Source organism: Macrotis lagotis, chromosome 7 (assembly GCF_037893015.1).
Source record: "Macrotis lagotis isolate mMagLag1 chromosome 7, bilby.v1.9.chrom.fasta, whole genome shotgun sequence".
NCBI classification, from domain to species: Eukaryota; Metazoa; Chordata; class Mammalia; order Peramelemorphia; family Peramelidae; genus Macrotis; species Macrotis lagotis.
This window is the reverse complement of record NC_133664.1, coordinates 9,802,064-9,822,456: the sequence shown is the minus strand read 5'-3', so window position 1 is coordinate 9,822,456 and position 20,393 is coordinate 9,802,064. Positions and strand designations below refer to the sequence as shown.

The window sequence follows — 20,393 nt, the reverse complement described above, 5'->3', positions numbered from 1 at the left end:
CCTTGAATAGTACCTCCTCAGAAACCACCTTCTCAAAGTCCCTTTCTGCTCTGAAGCCTGGTCTATTTTTGGGCTTCTGAGGGGATTTAACCTCACTCTCCTTTTTAGCTCCCACCTGACCAAACCCAATTGTGCCTGGGCCACCTGTGTGACCACAAGAAAGTAGCATGCCCTCTATCTGTCCCAGCCTTTTCATAATTAGACCTTTGCCAGCTGCTGATCAAACCTGTGCATTGAAGGTTTTACTTAAAAGGGAAGATAGCTCCAAAGGGTTGGAGGGGAGGGGGAAGCACAACAATAATTAAGGGGAATAGAAAGAACACTTAGGGACATATGAGGCACATTTTATGGCAGACCCACATTTCCACAATAATTCTGCTTTTCAAGGAGACATCAGTGACCACCTGATAGTCAGACTTCTCTCTTTCTCAGCAACAAAATATGAGGACAAAAAAGGCAGAAAAGTTTGTAGGATGGAAAGTCATGACAATAAATGGTTTGAATGGCATAGCATTTGTCCCTCCTTCCAGGGAATTAAAAACGCATCCTAGAAATACAAGTCTTCTTGGATACAATATTTACTTTTCCAAATTAGATCGAGAGGTCCTAAGTTTTTGTATCTCAGAGCCTGGTGCACAGTAGATGCCTGATAAAGAGATGCTAAGTTGACTTGCACAAACACCGTGTCTGTAGAATTTGGTTCTCAGAAATGCTTCCACCAGAAAGCCAATAAGCATAGAGTACTTCATTCTATTCATTACTCAGAGACCTATTGACCAAATGATGAAGCCACAGTTTTCTCAGGAGGCCTACCTGGGTCCTTTCTCCATTGGTAATAGTCAAGTAACAGGCAAAATGGTTGTTTGGACTTCAATTTATTTCATGGACTGTGAAACTACCCTATGTCTAAGAAAGAAAATGGCAAGAGCAGGAAATAACCACTAAGCAGGAGGCCTGTGTGAGCCTCCAGGGTCTGGAAATGGCCAGTACTCAAGACAATACAGTCCTAGAGGAAGTCCCCCAACATGTTTAAACTTATGGGAGCCCAAGAACAAAGGGAGATCATAAAAGTCTTTCTAGCCCATCAGACTTCTAGAATGAGTCAATTTTTGAAAAACTCCAAATTCAATGAGTCAGGGAAATACATGAGCAATTAATGCATTTGAAGCCCATGAAGCCCAGCAGCTTCTGTCAAATGCTAATATGACCATGCTCTGTACTATAAAAATTTCAGCATGTTGGAACTGGGAGGCATTGTTTAAAATTGCTTAAAATTTTAAAATATTTTTTCAAGTTTTTCTTCCCTCTAATGCATAAAGAAAACTTGAAACATATAAGCTCTCAGAATATTCCTCCACTTTGTAGTGAAAGAGTCTGTGCAGGAGGATAGCAGTTTGGTGTATGATTTCTAAGAGTTTTCTCTCTTTGTTGATCACTAAACATGTGATCATGTTGATAGAGATTAGTGCTTGAATAGCACAGATGAGTGGGACTAACAAAATCCTTTGGATTTGGGGTGGACTCATGACCAGTTTGGTTTAAGTTTTGGTTTTCTGAGGATTCGGTTCCCACGATTCTGCAGCCCACAAAAAAGGTCTTCTTAGCCCCCTATCTCCCCTTGCTTGAGGTGCCTACTCTCTGATGCAGGGGATATAAAAAGAATACTGCCAGGGTGATTTTATTCAGCTTCTTGGAGGTAAAAAATGACCTCTGCCAGAGCACCACCAAGTGCATCGTGTGAAAGTCCCAGATATTTATTGATGAAGTTCCATCCCGAGAAACCAGGAGCTGAGGGCCTTCTGGGTTGGTCATTTAAGTTGGCTAAGTTACTTATTTGGGAGCCAAGGGATTGTCTCCATTAAGGCATTAGGATGATGCTAAAATCACCCCTGTTGAGTTTCCTCCCAACAAACCTGACTTCACTCCTTCAGTGAGACTTGTGTAGTCAAATCCCACACCTCTGAATTTGAAACCAACTACCCATAAGACTTGTCATCTAAGATAAAACATCAGTGTAGAGAAATGACAATGCTGGCCTTGGAATCAGGGTATCAGGATTCTGGTGCTGAGATATACTAAGTATCTCATTGGACAAAATAAGTTTTAGGCTTATATACAGAAGACTTCGGATCAAATCTTGTCATAGACAGTAGTTACATGACATAAGTTATTAACCTCTCCGAACCAATTCAATGAAAAATGGTAATATATCATTTATGCTATTTTATATCAAAAGACCATCCTGAGAAAACTCACTTTGTAAACCAGAATATGACTAAAACCAAGGCAGTGGAATGCAAAAGAACCTTGATATTTTACCATCGCACTGACACTTAACTAGCTGGATGATCCAAGCAAGTCAACTGATTGAAGACTCAAATTCTCTAAGTCCATAAGTTGATGAAGGGTTATGTCCTGCTCCAGGGAAGGGAGTTCCAATGTTGAGGAAATCACAGGTAGGTCCTTGGTCAAAAGACACATTTTTACATTACCTCACTGAAACCTCCCAAAATTTGATAAGGTAAACCAGAGCAATTTTATTTCACCTTTTTTCTAGACTAAAACTGAGGCAGAAAAACTATTTTTTTCTATGATTTTCCCACTCTAAATATAAATTCTTTTCACTACAATCAAACAACCTGTGTTCACACTAAGCTTTGACCAGAGACATCAACCTTGACTGTCTTGGAAATCTAGACTGCAATCTTAAGACAAATCAGGCAAAACCGAATGGCTGAGAGAGCATAACCCCATTCTTAGTGCTCAAAAATCTCTTCAGAGCTCGTAACCCAAATGAGGGCAATTAAGTCTCAGTCTTGGAAGGGACCTGGCAGGTCACTTAGTCAGTTTTTAGACATCCTATTTGCAGAAAATGTATTTCAGTAGCATTCTCCTTGTACAGGTCACTCCTGGCTGAGATGCCTATGATGCAAGTTCTCCCAGGTACTTCCCAGGCCACTCCTCCCTCAGATCGAGGGGATCTTTCCGTGTGCCTTGCCATTGAAACTTTCTGAATATTTGCCTCTCTCTGCCCAAATATGAGTTCCTTGGGGGTTTTGCCCATAGTAAATACTTAATAAATCTTTTTTTCCCCAATCATTTGATCTTCACAATAACACTGTGATTTAGATGCTATTTATTATTTCCATTTTACAGATGAGGAAACTGAGGCTTAATTCAAGTGACCTGCCCTAGGTTCCCAGTTACTGTCTGCAACAGCATTTCAGCTCAGATGTTCTTGATTCCAAATCCGGAGCACTACCTACTGTGTCACATTGTCTTTATTAGTAGAGGCAAAGCTCCCTAAAAAGTCTGGGGAAGAGAAGGTGGTTGTGATCTTCAGTGTTCCCACTAAAATGCAGAAAGTTGTCACAGTTCTTACCGATCTCAAACATCTTTGTGTGATGAGGATCACAGTGCTGTGAGACGGTGGCCAAGCCACCTAATTTCTCAGGGACTCAGTAGTGTCCTTTTGTGTGAAATGAGGGAGCTTAATTAGGATGTTTCCATTTCACAGGCTAGAGAACCACGGGGGGCTGGGGATAAAAAGCATCCCAAGTATCAGCAAAAGGGACAGCCTTGTTAGATAATATGTTAGAAAAGAAAGAAAAGGCTGGCAGCAGTGTGTTTGTGTGTGTGTGTGTGTGTGTGTGTGTGTGTGAGAGAGAGAGAGAGAGAGAGAGGGAGGGGAAGTGCCCCAACACCTGTACCACTGCCTGGGACCTCGCCCATCCTGACTGGGACCACATAAGACTTTGGGAATCCCACTGTATTTCCTATACTTAGAAAAAATATTCCATTTGTGGCAAGAAGCCCACAGCTAGGAGAAAACACAAATGGGTAAACCACAGTACAAGCTCAACAACCAAAGGGCACTTTATGTACAGTGTAGTTCAATCCATTATTTAATTTACAATACCAGTCAAATACCCCATTGAGTCCAATCAACTCAATCCCCAACATCTCTTCCTCTCATTAATTCTGGAAAGAAAATAATGGCTTGAGGAGCCTTTGGGGAGGGGAAAGGAAAGACGGGGTTGTCCAATTTTTAGCAATCCTCAGGATGATAACCTCATTTAAATCGAAGCATCTCAAATTAAACAAAAAGGGAAAAAATCTAATCCAGGTCTCATGAGAACGGTCTCCTCTGCAAATAATAACAGGTTGGCTTCTTCCCCCCCCCCCCCAATTAATCCCTCCAATATTTCCTTTTTTCCCTGTCGGATCACAAATCCTGGGAGATCCAATACTATGTCAAGCAGCTTCATTTGAACAGAAATTATTGCAAAGCAAGTTTAATGAACTGTATTGATGTGGAATCCCCAGCATAGAATAAATCATTTAAAAAATATCGGGTAGGCACAATCTGACTTCCAAATCATCTCGGGAGATAAAGCTGTGTGTGCCATCAAAGGAGCGACAGCTGCTTCGGGAAGCCAACCCAGAAGATGCCAACCTGTGGAATATTCCTTTCGCACTCAGTGATGCCCAAAGAGCCATGTTTAGCTGAGAAACGCAGTGGCCTGCCTAGTGTCCCCCCCAGTTGGGTGGCCCCTACCTGCCGCCACTGGAGAGGTTTCAGGCCAATCGGAGAGTCACCGGGCCGCCTCCGAGCCCATTCCTTCCCGCTTGGCAATCGCGGGAGACTCCTCAGGTCGAATGGAGCCCGAGGCCCTGGCCAGCAGCCTGGTCCTGTCCGGCAGCCCAGACTCTCTTAGCCAAGGCGGGCTGCTCGGAGAGGCCCGGGGGGCCCAAGCCCTCCCCAGCACGTTCGTGCCTTCCGGAGCCTCACAGCCCAGGGCCCCCCACGCAGGGCTGAGGCTGGATGCCCCGGGGCTGGACGCGATGCACCTGTTTCCATCCCACTGGTCCCGGCTCCCGGGCTCCCCCAAAGGATCGCAGAGCCGGGGGACCAAGGCTCCCCGCAGGCTCCCCGCAGCCTCGCCGCGGCCAGCGCAAGTTCCGAGCTGCGGTGCAGCCCAGAGGCTCCTCGGGGCGGCCGGACCGGGCGGCCACGCGGGCGGCACGTCCAGTTAGATGGGGGGGTCAGTGGCGCGGCCCCCCGGGCGGCCCAGCTGGGCTGCCCGGCCCGGGCAGGGCGTTGCCTCAGCAGGTGCCCCGGGTCGGGCCCGGACTTGCTCGCGACAACGACAGCACCAAGGACAACAACCCCCCAAGATCCCGCCGGGGCGCTCCTGCTGCGGGGCCGGGCCGGCCGGGCCCCCGGGCCAGCCCCCCGCTCCCCGGGCCGGGCCCCCGGCCCACCCGGCCTCCCCCCAGCCGCCGGGGCAGGGCAGGGCGCTTACCGGAGTCGCTCAGGCTCTGCATGCTCTGCTGGGCCAGCAGCTGCTCGCGCCCGGCCGCCCCATCTGAGGAGAGACAGGATTCAGCCCGGTGAGTCGCGGCAGCTGGGTCCGGCGCCCCTCACCCCCCGGGCCCCCGGCGCCCCCCCACCCCCCGGGCCCCCGGCGCCCCCCACCCCCGGGCCCCCCGGCGGCCCTCACCCCCGGGCCCCCGGCGCCCCCACCCCCGGGCCCCCGGCGCCCCCCACCCCCCGGGCCCCCGGGCCCCCCCACCCGGGCCCCCGGCGCCCCCACCCGGGCCCCCCGGCGCCCCCCACCCCCGGGCCCCCGGCGCCCCCCACCCCCCGGGCCCCCGGCGCCCCCCACCCCCCGGGGCCCCCGGCGCCCCCCCACCCCCGGGCCCCCGGCGCCCCCTCACCCCGCCCCTCCGCGCAGAGGGCACTGCCCGGCTGCCCCCCCGGTGCTCTGAGTGCCGCCTGCGGGAGGAGGGCGCCCGGGGCGGGGAGGGCGCAGAAGGGGCGGCCAGCCCCCGGGGCCCGGGGGGGAGCAGGTGGCGGGGAGCCCGCGCCCCCCGCCCCGATGCCCGGCCCGCGGCCACGCCGCCCCGGGCTGCCCGGCCCCGGCTCCCCCGCAGCCCGGGGGGCCGGCCCGGGCCTCCCGCTGCCCCTCTTTTCTCTTACTTCTCTCTCCTCCTCCTCCTCCTCCCGGTGTGTGAGGGGAGCGTGCGCGCGCGCGGGGCTGCGCGCGTGTGTGTGCGTGTGCCAGTGTGCGGCGCGCGTGGCGTGGGCATGTGCCCCCTCCGCTCGGGGCTAGAGTCGGCGGGGGCCGCGAGCCCCCATTTGCATATGAATCCGCCGCAGCCCGGCCCGCGGGCCCCGAAATAGAACAATGGCCGGGCCGCGCCAGAAATAGGGCAGGCCGGGCCGGGCCGGGGCCGGGTTTAAAAATACCTCCGCAAACACAGCTGTGCCCGCCGGGCCGCCCCCCGGCGCTCCGCAGCCTCCCCGGCCTTAACCCCTTCCTCTCGCCGCCGGCCTCGGCCGGCACCCCCCCCCGGCACCCCGCCGGCACCCCCCCTGGCACCCCCCGCCGGCACCCCCGCCGGCACCCCCCCCGGCACCCCCGCCCCCGGCACCCCCGCCGGCACCCCCCCGGCACCCCCCCGGCACCCCGCCCCCGGCCGGCACCCCCCCGGCACCCCCCCCGGCACCCCGCCCCCCCCCGGCCGGCACCCCCCCGGCACCCCCGCCCCCCGGCCGGCACCCTGCCCCCCGGCACCCCCCGGCACCCCGCCCCCGGCAAGGCCACCCAGGAGGGCCCACGGCCCAGCCCCCAGGGCGCGTCCTGCTGTCCGAGCCCGGGCCGGCCCGGCCTGGGGGGGGGCCTGGAAGGGGTGCGGGGCTGCCGCCCCCACGCGCACCCCGGGACCTGTTGTGGTGGCCCCGGCTCCGGCTGCCCCTCCAGCTGCACAAGCGCCTGCTGCCCCCAGACACACTCTCACACACAGAGACACACACACTCACACACCCCGGACACACACACACACACACACACACACACACACACACACACTCACACACACTCACACACACTCACACACACAGACAATCACACACACACCAGGCACACACACTTGCACACACACACAGACACACACACACAGACACACACACACACACACACACACACACACACTCACACAGACACACACACCCCAGACACAGGCACACACCTCGGACACAGACACACACACACACACTCACACAGATGCACACACAGACACACAGACACACTCACACAGACACACAGAGATACACACAGACACTCACTCACACAGACACACAGATACACACAGACACTCACACAGACACACAAACACACTCACACAGACACACACACAGACACACACACTCCACACACAGGCACGCACACACACACAGACCCCCAGACACACACACACACACACACACACACACACACACACACATCAGCCCAAGGGGTGATCGGCCATAGCAGTGTCCCTTTCCCTAACCCCTCTGCTGCCTTAGCATCCCTTCTCAATTACATCCCTCTCAGCTTTGCTGCCTCTGATTCCTCTAAACACAGAAATGTGGTGGCAAACTGCAGACCTGGGCAACACATCCATCTCTCAGGAGACTTCGGTGACCTAAGGAAAGGAACACTCTGGAAATATGTGATGGATGGGCCAGGCATGGGGAAGGAGGGAAGACTAAGTCCTGAATGCTTCACTGAATAGGGACAGAATGCAAGGAAAGCACCTTGCTATCTCACTGAGGTCCTCTCCAGAGCACTAAGAGCTGTAATGGAAAGTCTGCAAAACGCTTGAAATGTCTTAGTTGATCCTCCACACAATCCTGTGGAGCTGGTTGTCTTCATTTTACAGGTTTACCAAAGTGAAATGGCCTGCCCCAATCACGGCTTCCCCAGTTCAGGTCTAATGTTCTCCGCACTGAACCTTCCTAATCCCTGGTGCGGTGGGCATGAGAACCCAGGTGTTAAGCAGTGTGGGCAGAAATGAATGAGCTCTGATCCTCTTTCCTGGAGAGAATTCCTGCATTGGAGAGATCAAGATCCTCTGGAAGTTGAGAATCTTTTTTGAACAGGCTATCATCATCCAACTGCTCTAACCATGGATTCTGGAAAGGACTAGACAGCCTTTTGTCTACCTTGACTGAGACACCACTCCCCTCTGTGTTGGCTCCTCCCATTCAAAGAGAAACCCCTTGAAGGGAGGGACTGATTCACTCTTTCTTAGCAAATAGTATTAAGCAATTTTTCACTCGTTCATCCATGTGTTCATTCATACAAAGACACATTTCCAATTTGCTTATATTATTGTTGGGTCCAGAAGAATAAGTATTCTCCCCAACCCTATTAAAAAACAAAATATATTCCAGAGATCATTTATGGATACCTGCTATTTGCACTCAACAACACGTCATCTTTGCAACTACAAATGTATTTTTCCTCTTAATGAATTGGCAATACTATTGGCCACTGCGTTGTGTGTATTAGCTATGGGGGAATAAAACCACCACCACCAGGGTACCACCCGTCCTCCAACCTCTCCTGTCTGATGTCCATGTCTGGTCCCCACTGGCTGACCCCCTCCAGTACACTCCTCCTATTCTCACTTTTCTGTATCTGATCACCCTGTGTCATAGAATCATGTGCCCCTTTCTTTACTCCTCAGGCAAGTAGCCCTCTTCCTGCCTCCTTCCCTCTCTCCCTTCCCTACTTTGGTGGGCAAATTCGCATGATGTAAAACATCACTGTACATAAAGGTCTGCAGAATGACCCACTTACACAAAGTGAGAACTGTCTATAATACCACTAATATTCCACGGGAAAGTCATTCAAACCAAACATCAGGTTAATTACTAATGTAAAGGGTCACAATTTTCATTTGATTTCTGAATAGCTTTTCAAATCTGAAAAGAGTCATATAAGACAGTAAAAGGAAACAAGACTGACAAGATTCCCAACTCTACCATTCCATTATAAAAGGTTGAGAAAACCAAATCAATTTGATTTCAGATCATCTTGGTATTAAAGTAGCAAATGCCAAAAAAATAAATAAATAAAACAGTAAACTGTACTTTACTATAAAAATCCTTGTAAATCTTTCATCATGGTCCTACTGAGGGGAACCTGGACCCGATTTGCTATGCAGTTGCATGTGTTACTAAAAAAATTCACACATTTCAACTTCATTTCCTCAGTTATCACAAAACTGCTCATGACAAAGTTTTTACATTCTTAATTTAATTGAAAATGCAAGGGGACAATCCCAGTACATCCCAGAATCTCCCCGTACATCCCAGAATCTACAAAGCAATCTGAAGATAACAGTCAATTCTTGATGATCCCCATTAATTTTCTAGGAGAATGGGCATAGCAAAAAGATTATAAGATGGAAGAGATTGGCATTAAAATTCACTTCCCATTCATAATGTATCATATATACATATCACACACACACACACACACACACACACACACACATACACAATGTATTCAAATGTACTAAGAGAAAGAAAAAGAAGGAAAGAGGAAAGAATCTCCAATGAGTCATTCCAAAAGTAAGCATCTGCATCTACTCAATGCAGGCAAGAGGACAGAAAGACTAAATCAATATCCACCCTCAAGTAACCTAGTTTATCAGAGTCCTCAAGGAACTTCAGTGGCTCCCTATTACTTCCAGGATCATGTACAAATTCTTCTGCCTGTAAAGCCTTTCCCAGTCTGGTTCTAGCCTATCCTTTCTTCCTGCTCTCACTCTGCAGTGCTCTCCTTCCCTTACACAAGATAGTTCATCACTGTTCCTGCAAGCCGTGGCCTCCTTATGTTTGCCTCTATGTGCATCCCTGGATCCTGCAAAGCTCAACTCTTTGGCAACTCTAGGCTATTCCTCCTGCCCCCAAGTTGTTTGTTCCCTGTCTTTAGATATATCTTCACATCTACTTTGCACACATTTCATGTCCTCTACTCTGTATATCCGTAGATTCCCTGATAGTTGGAACCACTTTGAGGCTACCTAGAAGCAGCTTTCACTGAGAACAGGCTTCATCACTCAATGTGCTTCCAACATGACTGAAGGTATAGGTTCGCAGACAGTTCTAGTCTAGCCCAGTTTCATCACATATAGGAAGACACCGAAGTCCAGAGGACTGATATTATATATTCAAGGTCCCACAGATGGCAGAATCAAAATTTGGACTCAGGTCCTGAGACTCAGTTTTGAAAGAACTAAAGATTTGAATGAAAAAAAAAATCAGCGAATGAACACGTCCGCCACATTCACTTTACAGAAAATATCTTCCAAAATATTTACTATGCTGAAAATAAATGACCTGGAGATCAGAGAAATTTGGCAGCTTTTTCTTAAGGCGGTCTCTTTCAAAGATTGTAATTAGATGGTTAAAAAACATAAATGGATTGTATGTCTTTGTTCTATTGCCATTTTCCAAATTAGTCAGTGGAGTGTATTATTAAAGTACAATTTTTAAAAAAATCAAAACAATCCATCGTTGTAGTCAGTATAGGGAGCACTAGGGACCAAATTTAGGAGAGGAGAGTTGATAAGACTGCCATGGACTCTCCCAGGGTATCCAAAAACATTAGTGAGGCTTCCATATGACAATAATCTCAGAGCAGGTTTGAGAGGAGGCTCTCCAGGCTGCGAGCCCCCTGACCACTTTTTCTCCGATGTTGCTATATGCTCCAGGGCCTTTCTTATTCCCTATTCTTGCCAAAAGCACCCAATTACCCATCTGACATTCATAATAATAATAAAGATAAAAATAATAAATAATATTATTCATACCAATAACTGGTATTCTTGTAGCTTTTCAGTGTTTACAAAGTGCTTTCCCTTTGTGATTTCATTTATTATTATCAAATGAGATATTGTCTGAACTCTCAGCCAGGGCCTGGCCCCTCCTCTAGTCTCAGTTTACAGCTAGGAAAGGTCTTAGAGAAGTCTTGTACAGATCAAGTTACATGACTTGGTCAAGATCTGGCCCCTAAATAAATGGGTGATCCTGAGCAAAGAAGCCTAGAGTTCCTTTCTTAGTTTCATCACCCCTGCCAGCGCTTTTTCCTCTAAGATTTCTTGGAATCTCTTTGTCCAACTGGGTAAGGATGCATTGCCTCACTCATTAGCATGGAAGCTTTTAGAGGGCAGGGACTGTTTTTCATTTTCTCTGTCTCCCCAGGGCTTCGTCTTGGCACATGGCATATAACAAGCATTCAGTACGTGATTGCTGATTGATCGATTTTGATCCTTCCTCCTTGACCCTGACCAAGCCAATGGTACAGTCTCATTGATTTTACCTCTGCCATAGCTTTCCCATCCATCCCCTTTTCTGCACTGGCTTACCTCCTTTTTCACTTTGGGTTCTCTCCTGGCCTATTCCAATAGCTTCCTAATTGGCCATCCTTCCATTAACCACATGTCTGTATTGACACTCCTAAAATAGAGATCTGATCTTGCCACCCCTCAATCAAAAATCTTCAGTGACACCAGACAGTCTCTGTGACACCAGATCGTGTTCAGTGACACCAGACACCTTCCCCTTGGATCTAAAGTCCTCAAATCTCCAAGTCCCATTTTTCCTTCTTATAACTCTCACCTACTCTCTACTAAAGCCAACTTAGCATAAGTGATTGGACATGTCCTGCCTCCAGTCCTTTGTCCTCTATGCTTGAAACTCACTGCCTACTCTCATCTACTTTTCTTCCAAGCAGACATCAGGCGCCACCTCCAATACCAGGCCTTTCCTTATCCTCTTAGTTGTAATTCCTCTCCCTTCCCCTATTACTTGGTGTTCACTGGTCTAAGAACAGCTCATATCCCATCCTTCAACAAGAATCAAGCCTTTTGAGGGCAGGAGCTGTCTGGTTTTATGTCTGTCTCTCTGGTCCCAGGGCGTAGCATAGTATTACCTACAATAGAAGATTAATAACACTTTTTTGTTGAATTGAACTGGAAGAATTTAAAGAAAAAACAAAACACCTAAGCTGAGAAAATTGAAATATAATCCACTTCCCCCTAAGTAACAAACACCAAGCTATTTCTATATTGATTTTCTTTTCTAAGTGGTATCTTTTCAAGGCTTCTCTTTCCCATTACATTATGGAGCACCAGACCCAGTGCCCTGCTAATTCCTTTTAGGTTTCATAAACTCGGGTTGTCAAGACAGTATTCAGACCAGCTCCACTTAGGGGAAAGCTCAGCTCTGAGACAAAAGGCTATCTTTGGTTAGATGGCTGTGAAAGCATCCTCAGGAGAATTCTACTCATCAGACATAGCCGCCTGACACTGCATTATGGATGAGATTCAAGCCTCTCACTTGATTTGTCACTCTGGCCCTGCCTGCAGAGAAGGTAGGGTCCTTCTTACAGAGAGGAGCACCTAGAAAATGACCTACTTTGGGGAATTTTTAATGAGAAAGTTTCAGTCAAGGCCCTTCATTATTAAATGACACTATTTCCTCCCAGCTCCAAATATCTAGAAGCTGGGAAAGGACCCAAAGCAGATAGGAAAAGCTGCTGTTTTTAAGTCCGTCTTTGTAGACAGACTTTGTTTTTACCTGAGAAGTAGGAGTAATGGGTAGGTAGTTCTGAAACCTGGCTTGGCTCAAAGTGAAAGAAGACTTCCTCTCAATTTAGAGCCACTGAATAAGAGGACAAGGTTGGTCTCCCTTCACTGGTAGCCTTCAAAAAAGGGCTAGATGATTACTTGACAACTTTCTTAATCTGACTCAGTCTTCTTTAAATGTCCCCTTTCTTGGTCAAATGCATGCATTTTGAATAAGGAGGAAAGAAGAAAAGGAAAAGAATATTCCTCAGCCCCTGAGTCTTCTTTGCTTGGAATTTCTACAGGCAAATATGTGAACCTTCAAAGAGTCAACATTCCAAGTTTCCCATGAGTTTCAGGCTCGTATTGTTTTAGGACAGGTGCCATTTGTGCCAGAGACATCGTTTCAGAATCCAGAACAATTCTCTCAGTTCTCTGGGAGTGTCCCCACAATGTCCAGGCTGGCTCAGGTCCCAGTTTCTCTCTAGGATGCATAAAACACTGCTCTTTTATCCAGAATCAGAACCAAAGTATGAGGTATCCCAAGTGAAATCCTGAACGACAATAAGAGGCCAAGAGATTGCTTCTGTCAATAAGTCTAGTATTTATTAAGCAATGGAGGTCCAAAAAAGAGACAAAAACCAACCCCTACCCTCAAGGAGTTTATAGTCTAGCAGGAGAGACAATATGCAAACAAATATATAGAAAACAAGTTATATACAGGACAGAAAGTGGAAAATTGACAAAAGGAAGGCACTGGAACTTTGCAGATGGGCCCCATATACTGTGTTTCCATAATCAAAAGGAAACTTGGAGAGTGGGGAGGGAAGTGAGGTATAGGAATATCAGGTTCACTTTAGATTTGGTTCCAATATAACAGGTTAGCATTTTTATTTATTTAAACTTACCTACCTACCACAGGTGCCAATATTGGTAAAGATATTTGACAGAGAAATAATTGGGGTCTCAAAAATGTCAACAGCTTGGTACATGTTTTCTACAATTCTAAGTTAAGCTATCATACTCTGTCTTCAGATCAAGGGTTACTATAGCACAATAGTGTGGAGAAAGAGTCAGAGAGACAAAGACAGACAAAGACTGAAAGAGCCGGTCTTGGTTGGAATCAAGAAAATTCAGGTTTAATTTCTGTCCCTTAACAACTTCCTCCCTGTCCTTCAGTCAGTTTTCCTGTTCTCAGGTCTAACTTGAACCCAGATCTTGTTGGCTCCTCTCTCCTCTGACTCTACCCTCTGTCAATGTGATTGACTTCAATCTATTTAAGGAAGCCTGCCAGGGAAGATAAGCCACTGGTATAGGCTAAAGAGGTCGACTGTCCCTACATCAACAAGGATGACTCGGACGCTGTTTTGGACAAGTCATTTTTCACTCCTTACCCAGTTTCCGGAAATTACTTAGCATATATTTTGTGACTGACATGCATTAAGCATTTCATGATACTTATTTATTGGTAGCTTTTCTGTGGTCATATTACATTCCCTCCAATAGAAGAGAAGCTCCTTGAGGGCAGGGATTTTTTTTTGCCTTTATTTCCCCAGAAACCTAGAATAATTCCATGTACACAGCAAATGTTTAATGCTTAATGCTAAATAATAAATGCTTCTTGCATTGTCTGTGCAAAGCAGGAATTCTTATATAGATTTGGGGGGGGGGGGTTGTTGTTTTTTGCAAGACAATGGGGTTAAGTGACTTGCCCAAGGTCACACAGCTAGGTAATTATTATACGTCTGAGACCGGATTTGAACTTGGGTCCTCCTGACTCCAGCACTGGTGCTCTATCCACTGCACCACTAGCTGTCCCTAAAGCAGGAATTCTTACCCTGGGGTTTACGAACTTTAAAAATATATTTTGATAATCATATTTCATTTTGATTGTTATCATTATAATTGTTACAATGTCAATTTCATTCTACGTACAACTCCTATTTAGCATAATTTATAGTATTTTATGCTTTTAAAAAAGATGACTCTAAGAATGGGTCCATGGGCTTCATCAGATTGCCAACTGGGTTCAGGCTACATAAATACTGAACAGTTCCTGATCTAGGGCCCCAGCAAGAGGTAAACCAAATGGAGACTGTACCCAAGAGGAATGGTCAATGAGTGGCAGGCACACTCCACATCCAATCCAATTTCAACTACTTATTGCTTGTGTGTAAACTTCTAAAGACACACTTTTCCTTTCTCCAAACCATGTCTCCTTCTGAAGTTACAGCTTCTGGGCATCATCGATATTTGTTCAATTCAATAGCATCATTTTCTCAAGGACTAGCATCACAATTCACCAGGCCTTGCACATAGTAGGTGCTTAGTCTCTGTTTGATTCCTTGCTCTTGCTGAGGAGAACAAGCCTGCTTCAAAGCAGTAAGCTCATTTCACCCTGTGCTGACCTGCCCCTGTGATGTGCTCTAAGAGCCCTATTTGCTCTTCTGTCTTGATGGGACAAAACCTTAAAAGCTCAGATAGAAGATGGACATGAATAGTCAAGCTCATGTGAATGAAGCACCCCCAATTCCAGTCATCTCCCTGAGTGCAGAGAGGCTTCTTCCAATTACTTTGCTTGTTAATGCAAGACTGGATAGGCCTTCCATAGACACAGCATTTTCCCTGAGCTAATGTTTTCCTCTTAGCTGTCAGAGATGGTCTATTTAAAAATCAATAGGCTAACATTAGTTACTTCACCTGAAGCAATAACAAGCTATTCTTTGTAATGAAATGGGGCCCTGAGCATTTTCATTTTGGCTAGGCCTGGAGGGAATCATAGTTGCTCTAGCTAAAAGAAAAGGATCTTTTGGAGCCCACCACATTGCCATCTGAAAATATAGACCTTTCTCCTTTAATTGTTACTAACCTAGTGCTGGTCACTGAATTATTAATTTTCAATGATAAAACATGTAGATGAACAAGCCCAGCTACCTTTCAAGGGGTTGAGGAGGTACTTGTAACCTACTGGAGATCATACTGAACTAAGGGTTCAAAGACTCCGAATGGCACAATCTGGTGTTGTCTTCAACGACAGAATGTGACACCTTAGAACTTTCTTCCCTCTCTTTGGAGTCAAAAATAATTTTAACAGGATCCTAAGAGATCATCATCAATCAATAATGTCATTATCAATCCATCGATGTAAATCAAACACTACGTTTCAGAAAGTGCTAAGTTAGCCTCTACATTCAGGGAGATGACTGCAATTGAGGGTGTTTCATTCACACGAGTTTGATGATTCGTGTCCATCTATGTTATGAGCTTTTAAGGTTCTGTCCCATCAAGAGAGGCCTCTTAGAGCACATCACAGGGCCAAGCACTATGTTCCAGTTAAAGCACTAGGTCAGCTGGTGCCTTGGATAGAGCCCTGGCCTTGGAGGCAGGAGGATGAGAGCTTGAATCTAGCCTCAGACACTTGTCACCTACTTAGGTGTGTGACCTTGGGCAAGTCACTTAACCCTGATTACCTCACATCCAGAGTCATCTCTAGTCATCAGATTCCTATCTGGCCATTGGAGGACAGACTGAGGCTTGTGACTTGGCATAACCCTCCTCTATTCATGTTGTCATTCAATTCATGTGCTTGTCATGCCATCACCTCCCTGATGCCATGGCCTTCTTCAAGAACTAAGGACATATATCATCAACATCATCATCAAGTTATAAGAAAAAGAGCCCCTGCCCTCCAGCAGCTTACAATATATTGGGGACAACTACAAACAAACATGCACAAAGCAAACTGTATTCAGGATAATTAGAAAATAATTTACAGAAGAATTAACTAGAATTAAAAATGGGTTAGGGGATGTTGCTAGGAAAAGAACAGATTTTAGTTGGGTATTACAGGAAGTCAACAGGCAGAGTTGAGGAGGGAGAGCTTTCCAGGAAAGGGAATAGAATAGAGGAAATGCCAGGCTCTGAAAGATGGAGGGTTTTAGCCAGATAATAGCTAGAAGAGCAATAATACAAATGAAGAGCACATGGCAGGAAGGGAGGTCTAAGAAAACCAAAACTGTAGGAGGGGGAGGTGATGTAGGGCAGTAACTACTAAACACTGGAAACTTCCTAAAATAGGGATTGTTGGGGCGGCTAGGTGGCACAGTGGATATAGCACCAGCCCTGGAGTCAGGAGTACCTGAGTTCAAATCCGGCCTCAGACACTTAATAATTACCGAGCTGTGTGGCTTTGAGGCAAGCCATTTAATGCCATTTGCCTTGCAAAAACCTAAAAATAAAATAAAATAAATTAAAATAGAGATTGTTTCTTTTCTTTTTCTCTTCTTTTTATCTCTGGATCCCCAGCATTAAGCATCGGGTGTCACAGAATGTTAACAAATGCTCTTAATTAATTAATAATCGTTAATAAGTGCCTGTTTCATCTATTGTTTAATTCTTCTGAAATTCAGTTCCCTCTTAGAATGTAATCTCTGTGTGGCCAGGTACCATTTTTTCCGTTGTAACCCCAACACAGTCCATTGAACATAATGGATGCTTAGGATGTATGTGCTGATTACTTGATCTACATATACCATGATTCCTCTCTACTGAGTCTTCTCTCCCATTGTTAGGACTTTTTCTGTATTGGTTTCAGAGCTCAGACCTAAGAATGATGGGTGTAAACTACTGAAAGACAAATTTAGGTTTGCTATAAGGAAAAATCTTTTTAATGATGAGAATAATCAAAAGGTGGATTGAACAGCCCAGGAAGGGGACAAGATCCCCTCCCTAGAAGCTTTTGAGTCATTGGTAGACCTGGGATTCAACCCAGAGCTTTAGAATATAAATTCAAATTTCTTTTCATCATACCATGCTGTCCCTACATTTGAGAATCAGTAAGAAACAAACTAAAAGCTCCAGAGTTACTAAAACTGTTATCACAGTATAGATCCCCCTATAGCCAGAGGGGGAACTCTGAGAATCTCATTCAAGGTCTATTCATTTTTCTTTAGACACATTCTATAAACACTTGGTTATCTGGTTTCCCACCTTATAGAGGGTTAGAAGCCAGAAGCAGGGAAATTTATTGCTAGAGATAGAACCACTGAGAACATAAGGAAAATGCAACTGAATTTTACCATTGAAAGAGAAAACCAATAAATCAACCATTTATTGGGTGTATTCTGTGCTAAAAATATTAAAGGCCAAGGACTGTCACTGTCCTCAAGTAGTTTCTATTCAACAAAGGGAAATGATATGTGACAGTATATTTTTTGCCTTTCTATATGGGAAGTTGATATATTAAGAACTTTGCTATTAAGGGCAGTTAGAAGGAGGGCATCAGTGTGCCTTGACTGTTGTGATGATCTCAAAAAAGGGGGGAGGGGAATGAGAAAAAAGGATGCAGGAGGAAAAGGGGAAAGGAGAGGGAGAATGGTAGAATGTTCTCACATAAATGAAGCATGCAGGAAAAACTTTTATGTAAGGGAGGGAAAAAATGAGAGGGGGAGCAATGTGCAAACCATATTCTCAAGAGAATTGTTTTAAAGGGACAAATATATATATATATATATAGAGAGAGAGATATATATATATATATATATATATATATATGTATTTCTGTTAGGTATAGAAATTACTTTATTCAATAGGAAAATAGATGGGGGATGACAAAAGGGAGGTTGGATTGAGGAAGGGAATTGTCAGAATCGAAATACTTTTGAAGAGGGAGGGAGAGAGAGGGAGGGAGGGAGGGAGGGAGAGAGAGAGAGAGAGAGAGAGAGAGAGAGAGAGAGAGAGAGAGAGAGAGAGAGAGAGAGAGAGAGAGAAGTAAAAATAGAGGAAAAGAGAATGGAAGGAAAAGCCCAGTTAGTAATAATAACTGTGAAGGTAAATGTCATGAACTCATCCATTGAATGGAAGCGGATAACAAAATGGATGAGAAATCAAAATTCAGTGTCTTGCTTACAAGAGATTCTGCCTGGAGCAGAATCGATCAAGCTTAAGTTGAAGAAAGAAAAACAGGGATAGCAATCATGTCCTTAGATAAGGGAAAAGCAAAAATAAACCTAATTAAAATAGGTAATCAAGGAAACTACATTTTCTTATAAGGTTATAATAGTTAAGTAATGTGTAAAAATTACAGCAAGTTTCTCTGATGTTTCATTTCTCAATTAGTCAAATATATAAAAATAAGAGCTATTTCCCAAATGAGAAATGATCAAATGATAATGAGCAGTTTTCAGAAGAAGTCAAACTATCAATAGTCATATTAAAAAACTTCTCTAAATCACCATTAATTAGAGAAATACAAATTAAAACAACTCTGGGATAACATTTATTAGAAATGACACAAAGTGACAGGAATGAGAGAAAATGAGTACAGTAATAAACTGGTGAAGTTGGGAACTCATTCAGCCATTCTGGAGAATGGTTTGGAATGATGCCCAAAGAGCTATAAAACTGTGCAAACCTTTTGCTTCCACAATATCACTACCAAAACTATCCTTTATATACACAATATCTTTTTTTGTGGCGGAAAAGATTGGAAACTGAAAAGATACCCAACAAAAGGGAAATGGCCGAATAATTTGTGGCATATAATTGCAAGGGATCTCTGTAGAGGTATAAGAAATGGCAGGGCAGGGGGCAGCTAGGTAGCTAGGTGGTGCCAGGGATAAAGCACTGGCCTTGGAGACAAGAGGACCCAAATTCAAATCCAACCTCAATCACTTAAAAATCACCTAGCTGTGTGACCTTGGGTAAGTCACTTAACCCCATTGCCTTGTTAAAAAAAAAAAAGAAATGACAAGGGGATGTAGTTTCAGAAAAACATGGGAAGACCTGTGTGAAATGATATAAAGTGAAGTGAGAAGTACTGGGAGATCATTGGGTATAGTAACTGCAATGTTGTAATGATGACTTGGCTACTCTGATCAATACAATGATCTAAGATAATACCAAAAGAGTCCAATAGAAGTCCTAGGAGATTATTGAGTATAGTAACTGCAATGTTGTAATGATGACTTGGCTACTTTCAGCAATATAATGATCCAAGACAATACCAGATTAAAAATGGAAAAAATAAAGTTGTTCATGCCTCCAGAAAGAGATTTTATGCTCTCTGAATACAAATTGAAATATAATTTTCTAACTTTCTTTTTTTGCGATATGGCTAATATGGAAATATGTTTTGCATAATTTAACATGTATAAATTAATATTTTTCTCACCTTCTTAGTGGACAGGGGAGGGATGGGAGGAAAGAGAGGAAAGGAGAAAATTTGGAATTCGAAATTTAAACATCAATAAGAAGGAAGAGGAGGAGGAAGAGGAGCAGGGGAAGGAAAAGGAGGAGAAGAATAGGAAGAAGAAAAGAAAGAAGAAAATAGGAGAAGAAGGGTGGGAGGGGAAAAGAAAGGAGAAGAATGTAGCCTTCACTTTCAGAGGGAGGCTTGTGATTCACAGCACACATAGTGGATGGTGGGCAGTCCTAACGATAACTTGACCATCTTCGGCACACACCAATAACTTGAGACACCCACCAAAGAAGAGCAGAGAAAAAATGCCCAACACAGTCTGCACAGACAGGCTGTCCTGTGAAGAGCTGCAGAGAAGAAATGGCCAGCCAGAACAACAGAGAATCAATGGGTTGCATCGAATTCTGTCTAACTCATGGTGGAGTACAAAACCCTCTTAAAAACCTATAGGTATTAATACAAAGTTTAAAGTACCATTAGGAGCATGGCTGCTGGGATGCAGAATATGATACATGCGGACATGTGCCAAGTTCGTTTGTCAAATTATTTGGAAAGATTTAAATGAGGACAAAATAGAATTGGTTGAAGTAATATGGGAAATCAAACCTTGAGTAGAGTTAGAGAATATGAGAGCTGATCCTAAGTATTTGAAGAATTATAATGACAGTTAACATTATATGGTGCTTCCTATGTGCCAGCCTAAGTAGCTTATAATGACTATTTTATCCACATTTTACAGATGACAAAATCACAGTAAAACAGGGTAAAGGGACTTGTCCAGTGTCACACA

The 20,393-nt window shown here is 45.2% G+C and overlaps 1 protein-coding gene and 1 long non-coding RNA gene across 10 annotated transcripts in view; one reads left to right on the top strand and one right to left on the bottom strand.

The window, feature by feature from the left end:
• The window catches only part of HDAC9 (histone deacetylase 9), a 947,449-nt gene that overhangs the window by 490,894 nt on the left and 436,162 nt on the right, over positions 1-20,393 (bottom strand). For 6 of the 9 annotated variants that reach the window (XM_074195439.1, XM_074195442.1, XM_074195441.1 and 3 more), the window contains one exon: positions 5,307-5,369. The exons of 2 other annotated variants lie outside the window; for them this stretch is intronic. In XM_074195439.1, coding sequence (XP_074051540.1) covers positions 5,307-5,369 — 63 coding nt within the window. Of the gene's footprint in view, positions 1-5,306; positions 5,370-5,983; positions 6,030-20,393 lie in introns of those variants that run through there. One more of the 9 variants, XM_074195437.1, reaches the window with a different exon arrangement.
• LOC141494346 (uncharacterized) lies at positions 5,306-8,936 on the top strand. Its single transcript, XR_012470407.1, has 2 exons — positions 5,306-5,394; positions 7,410-8,936. It is a non-coding gene; the product is annotated as an uncharacterized LOC141494346 (long non-coding RNA).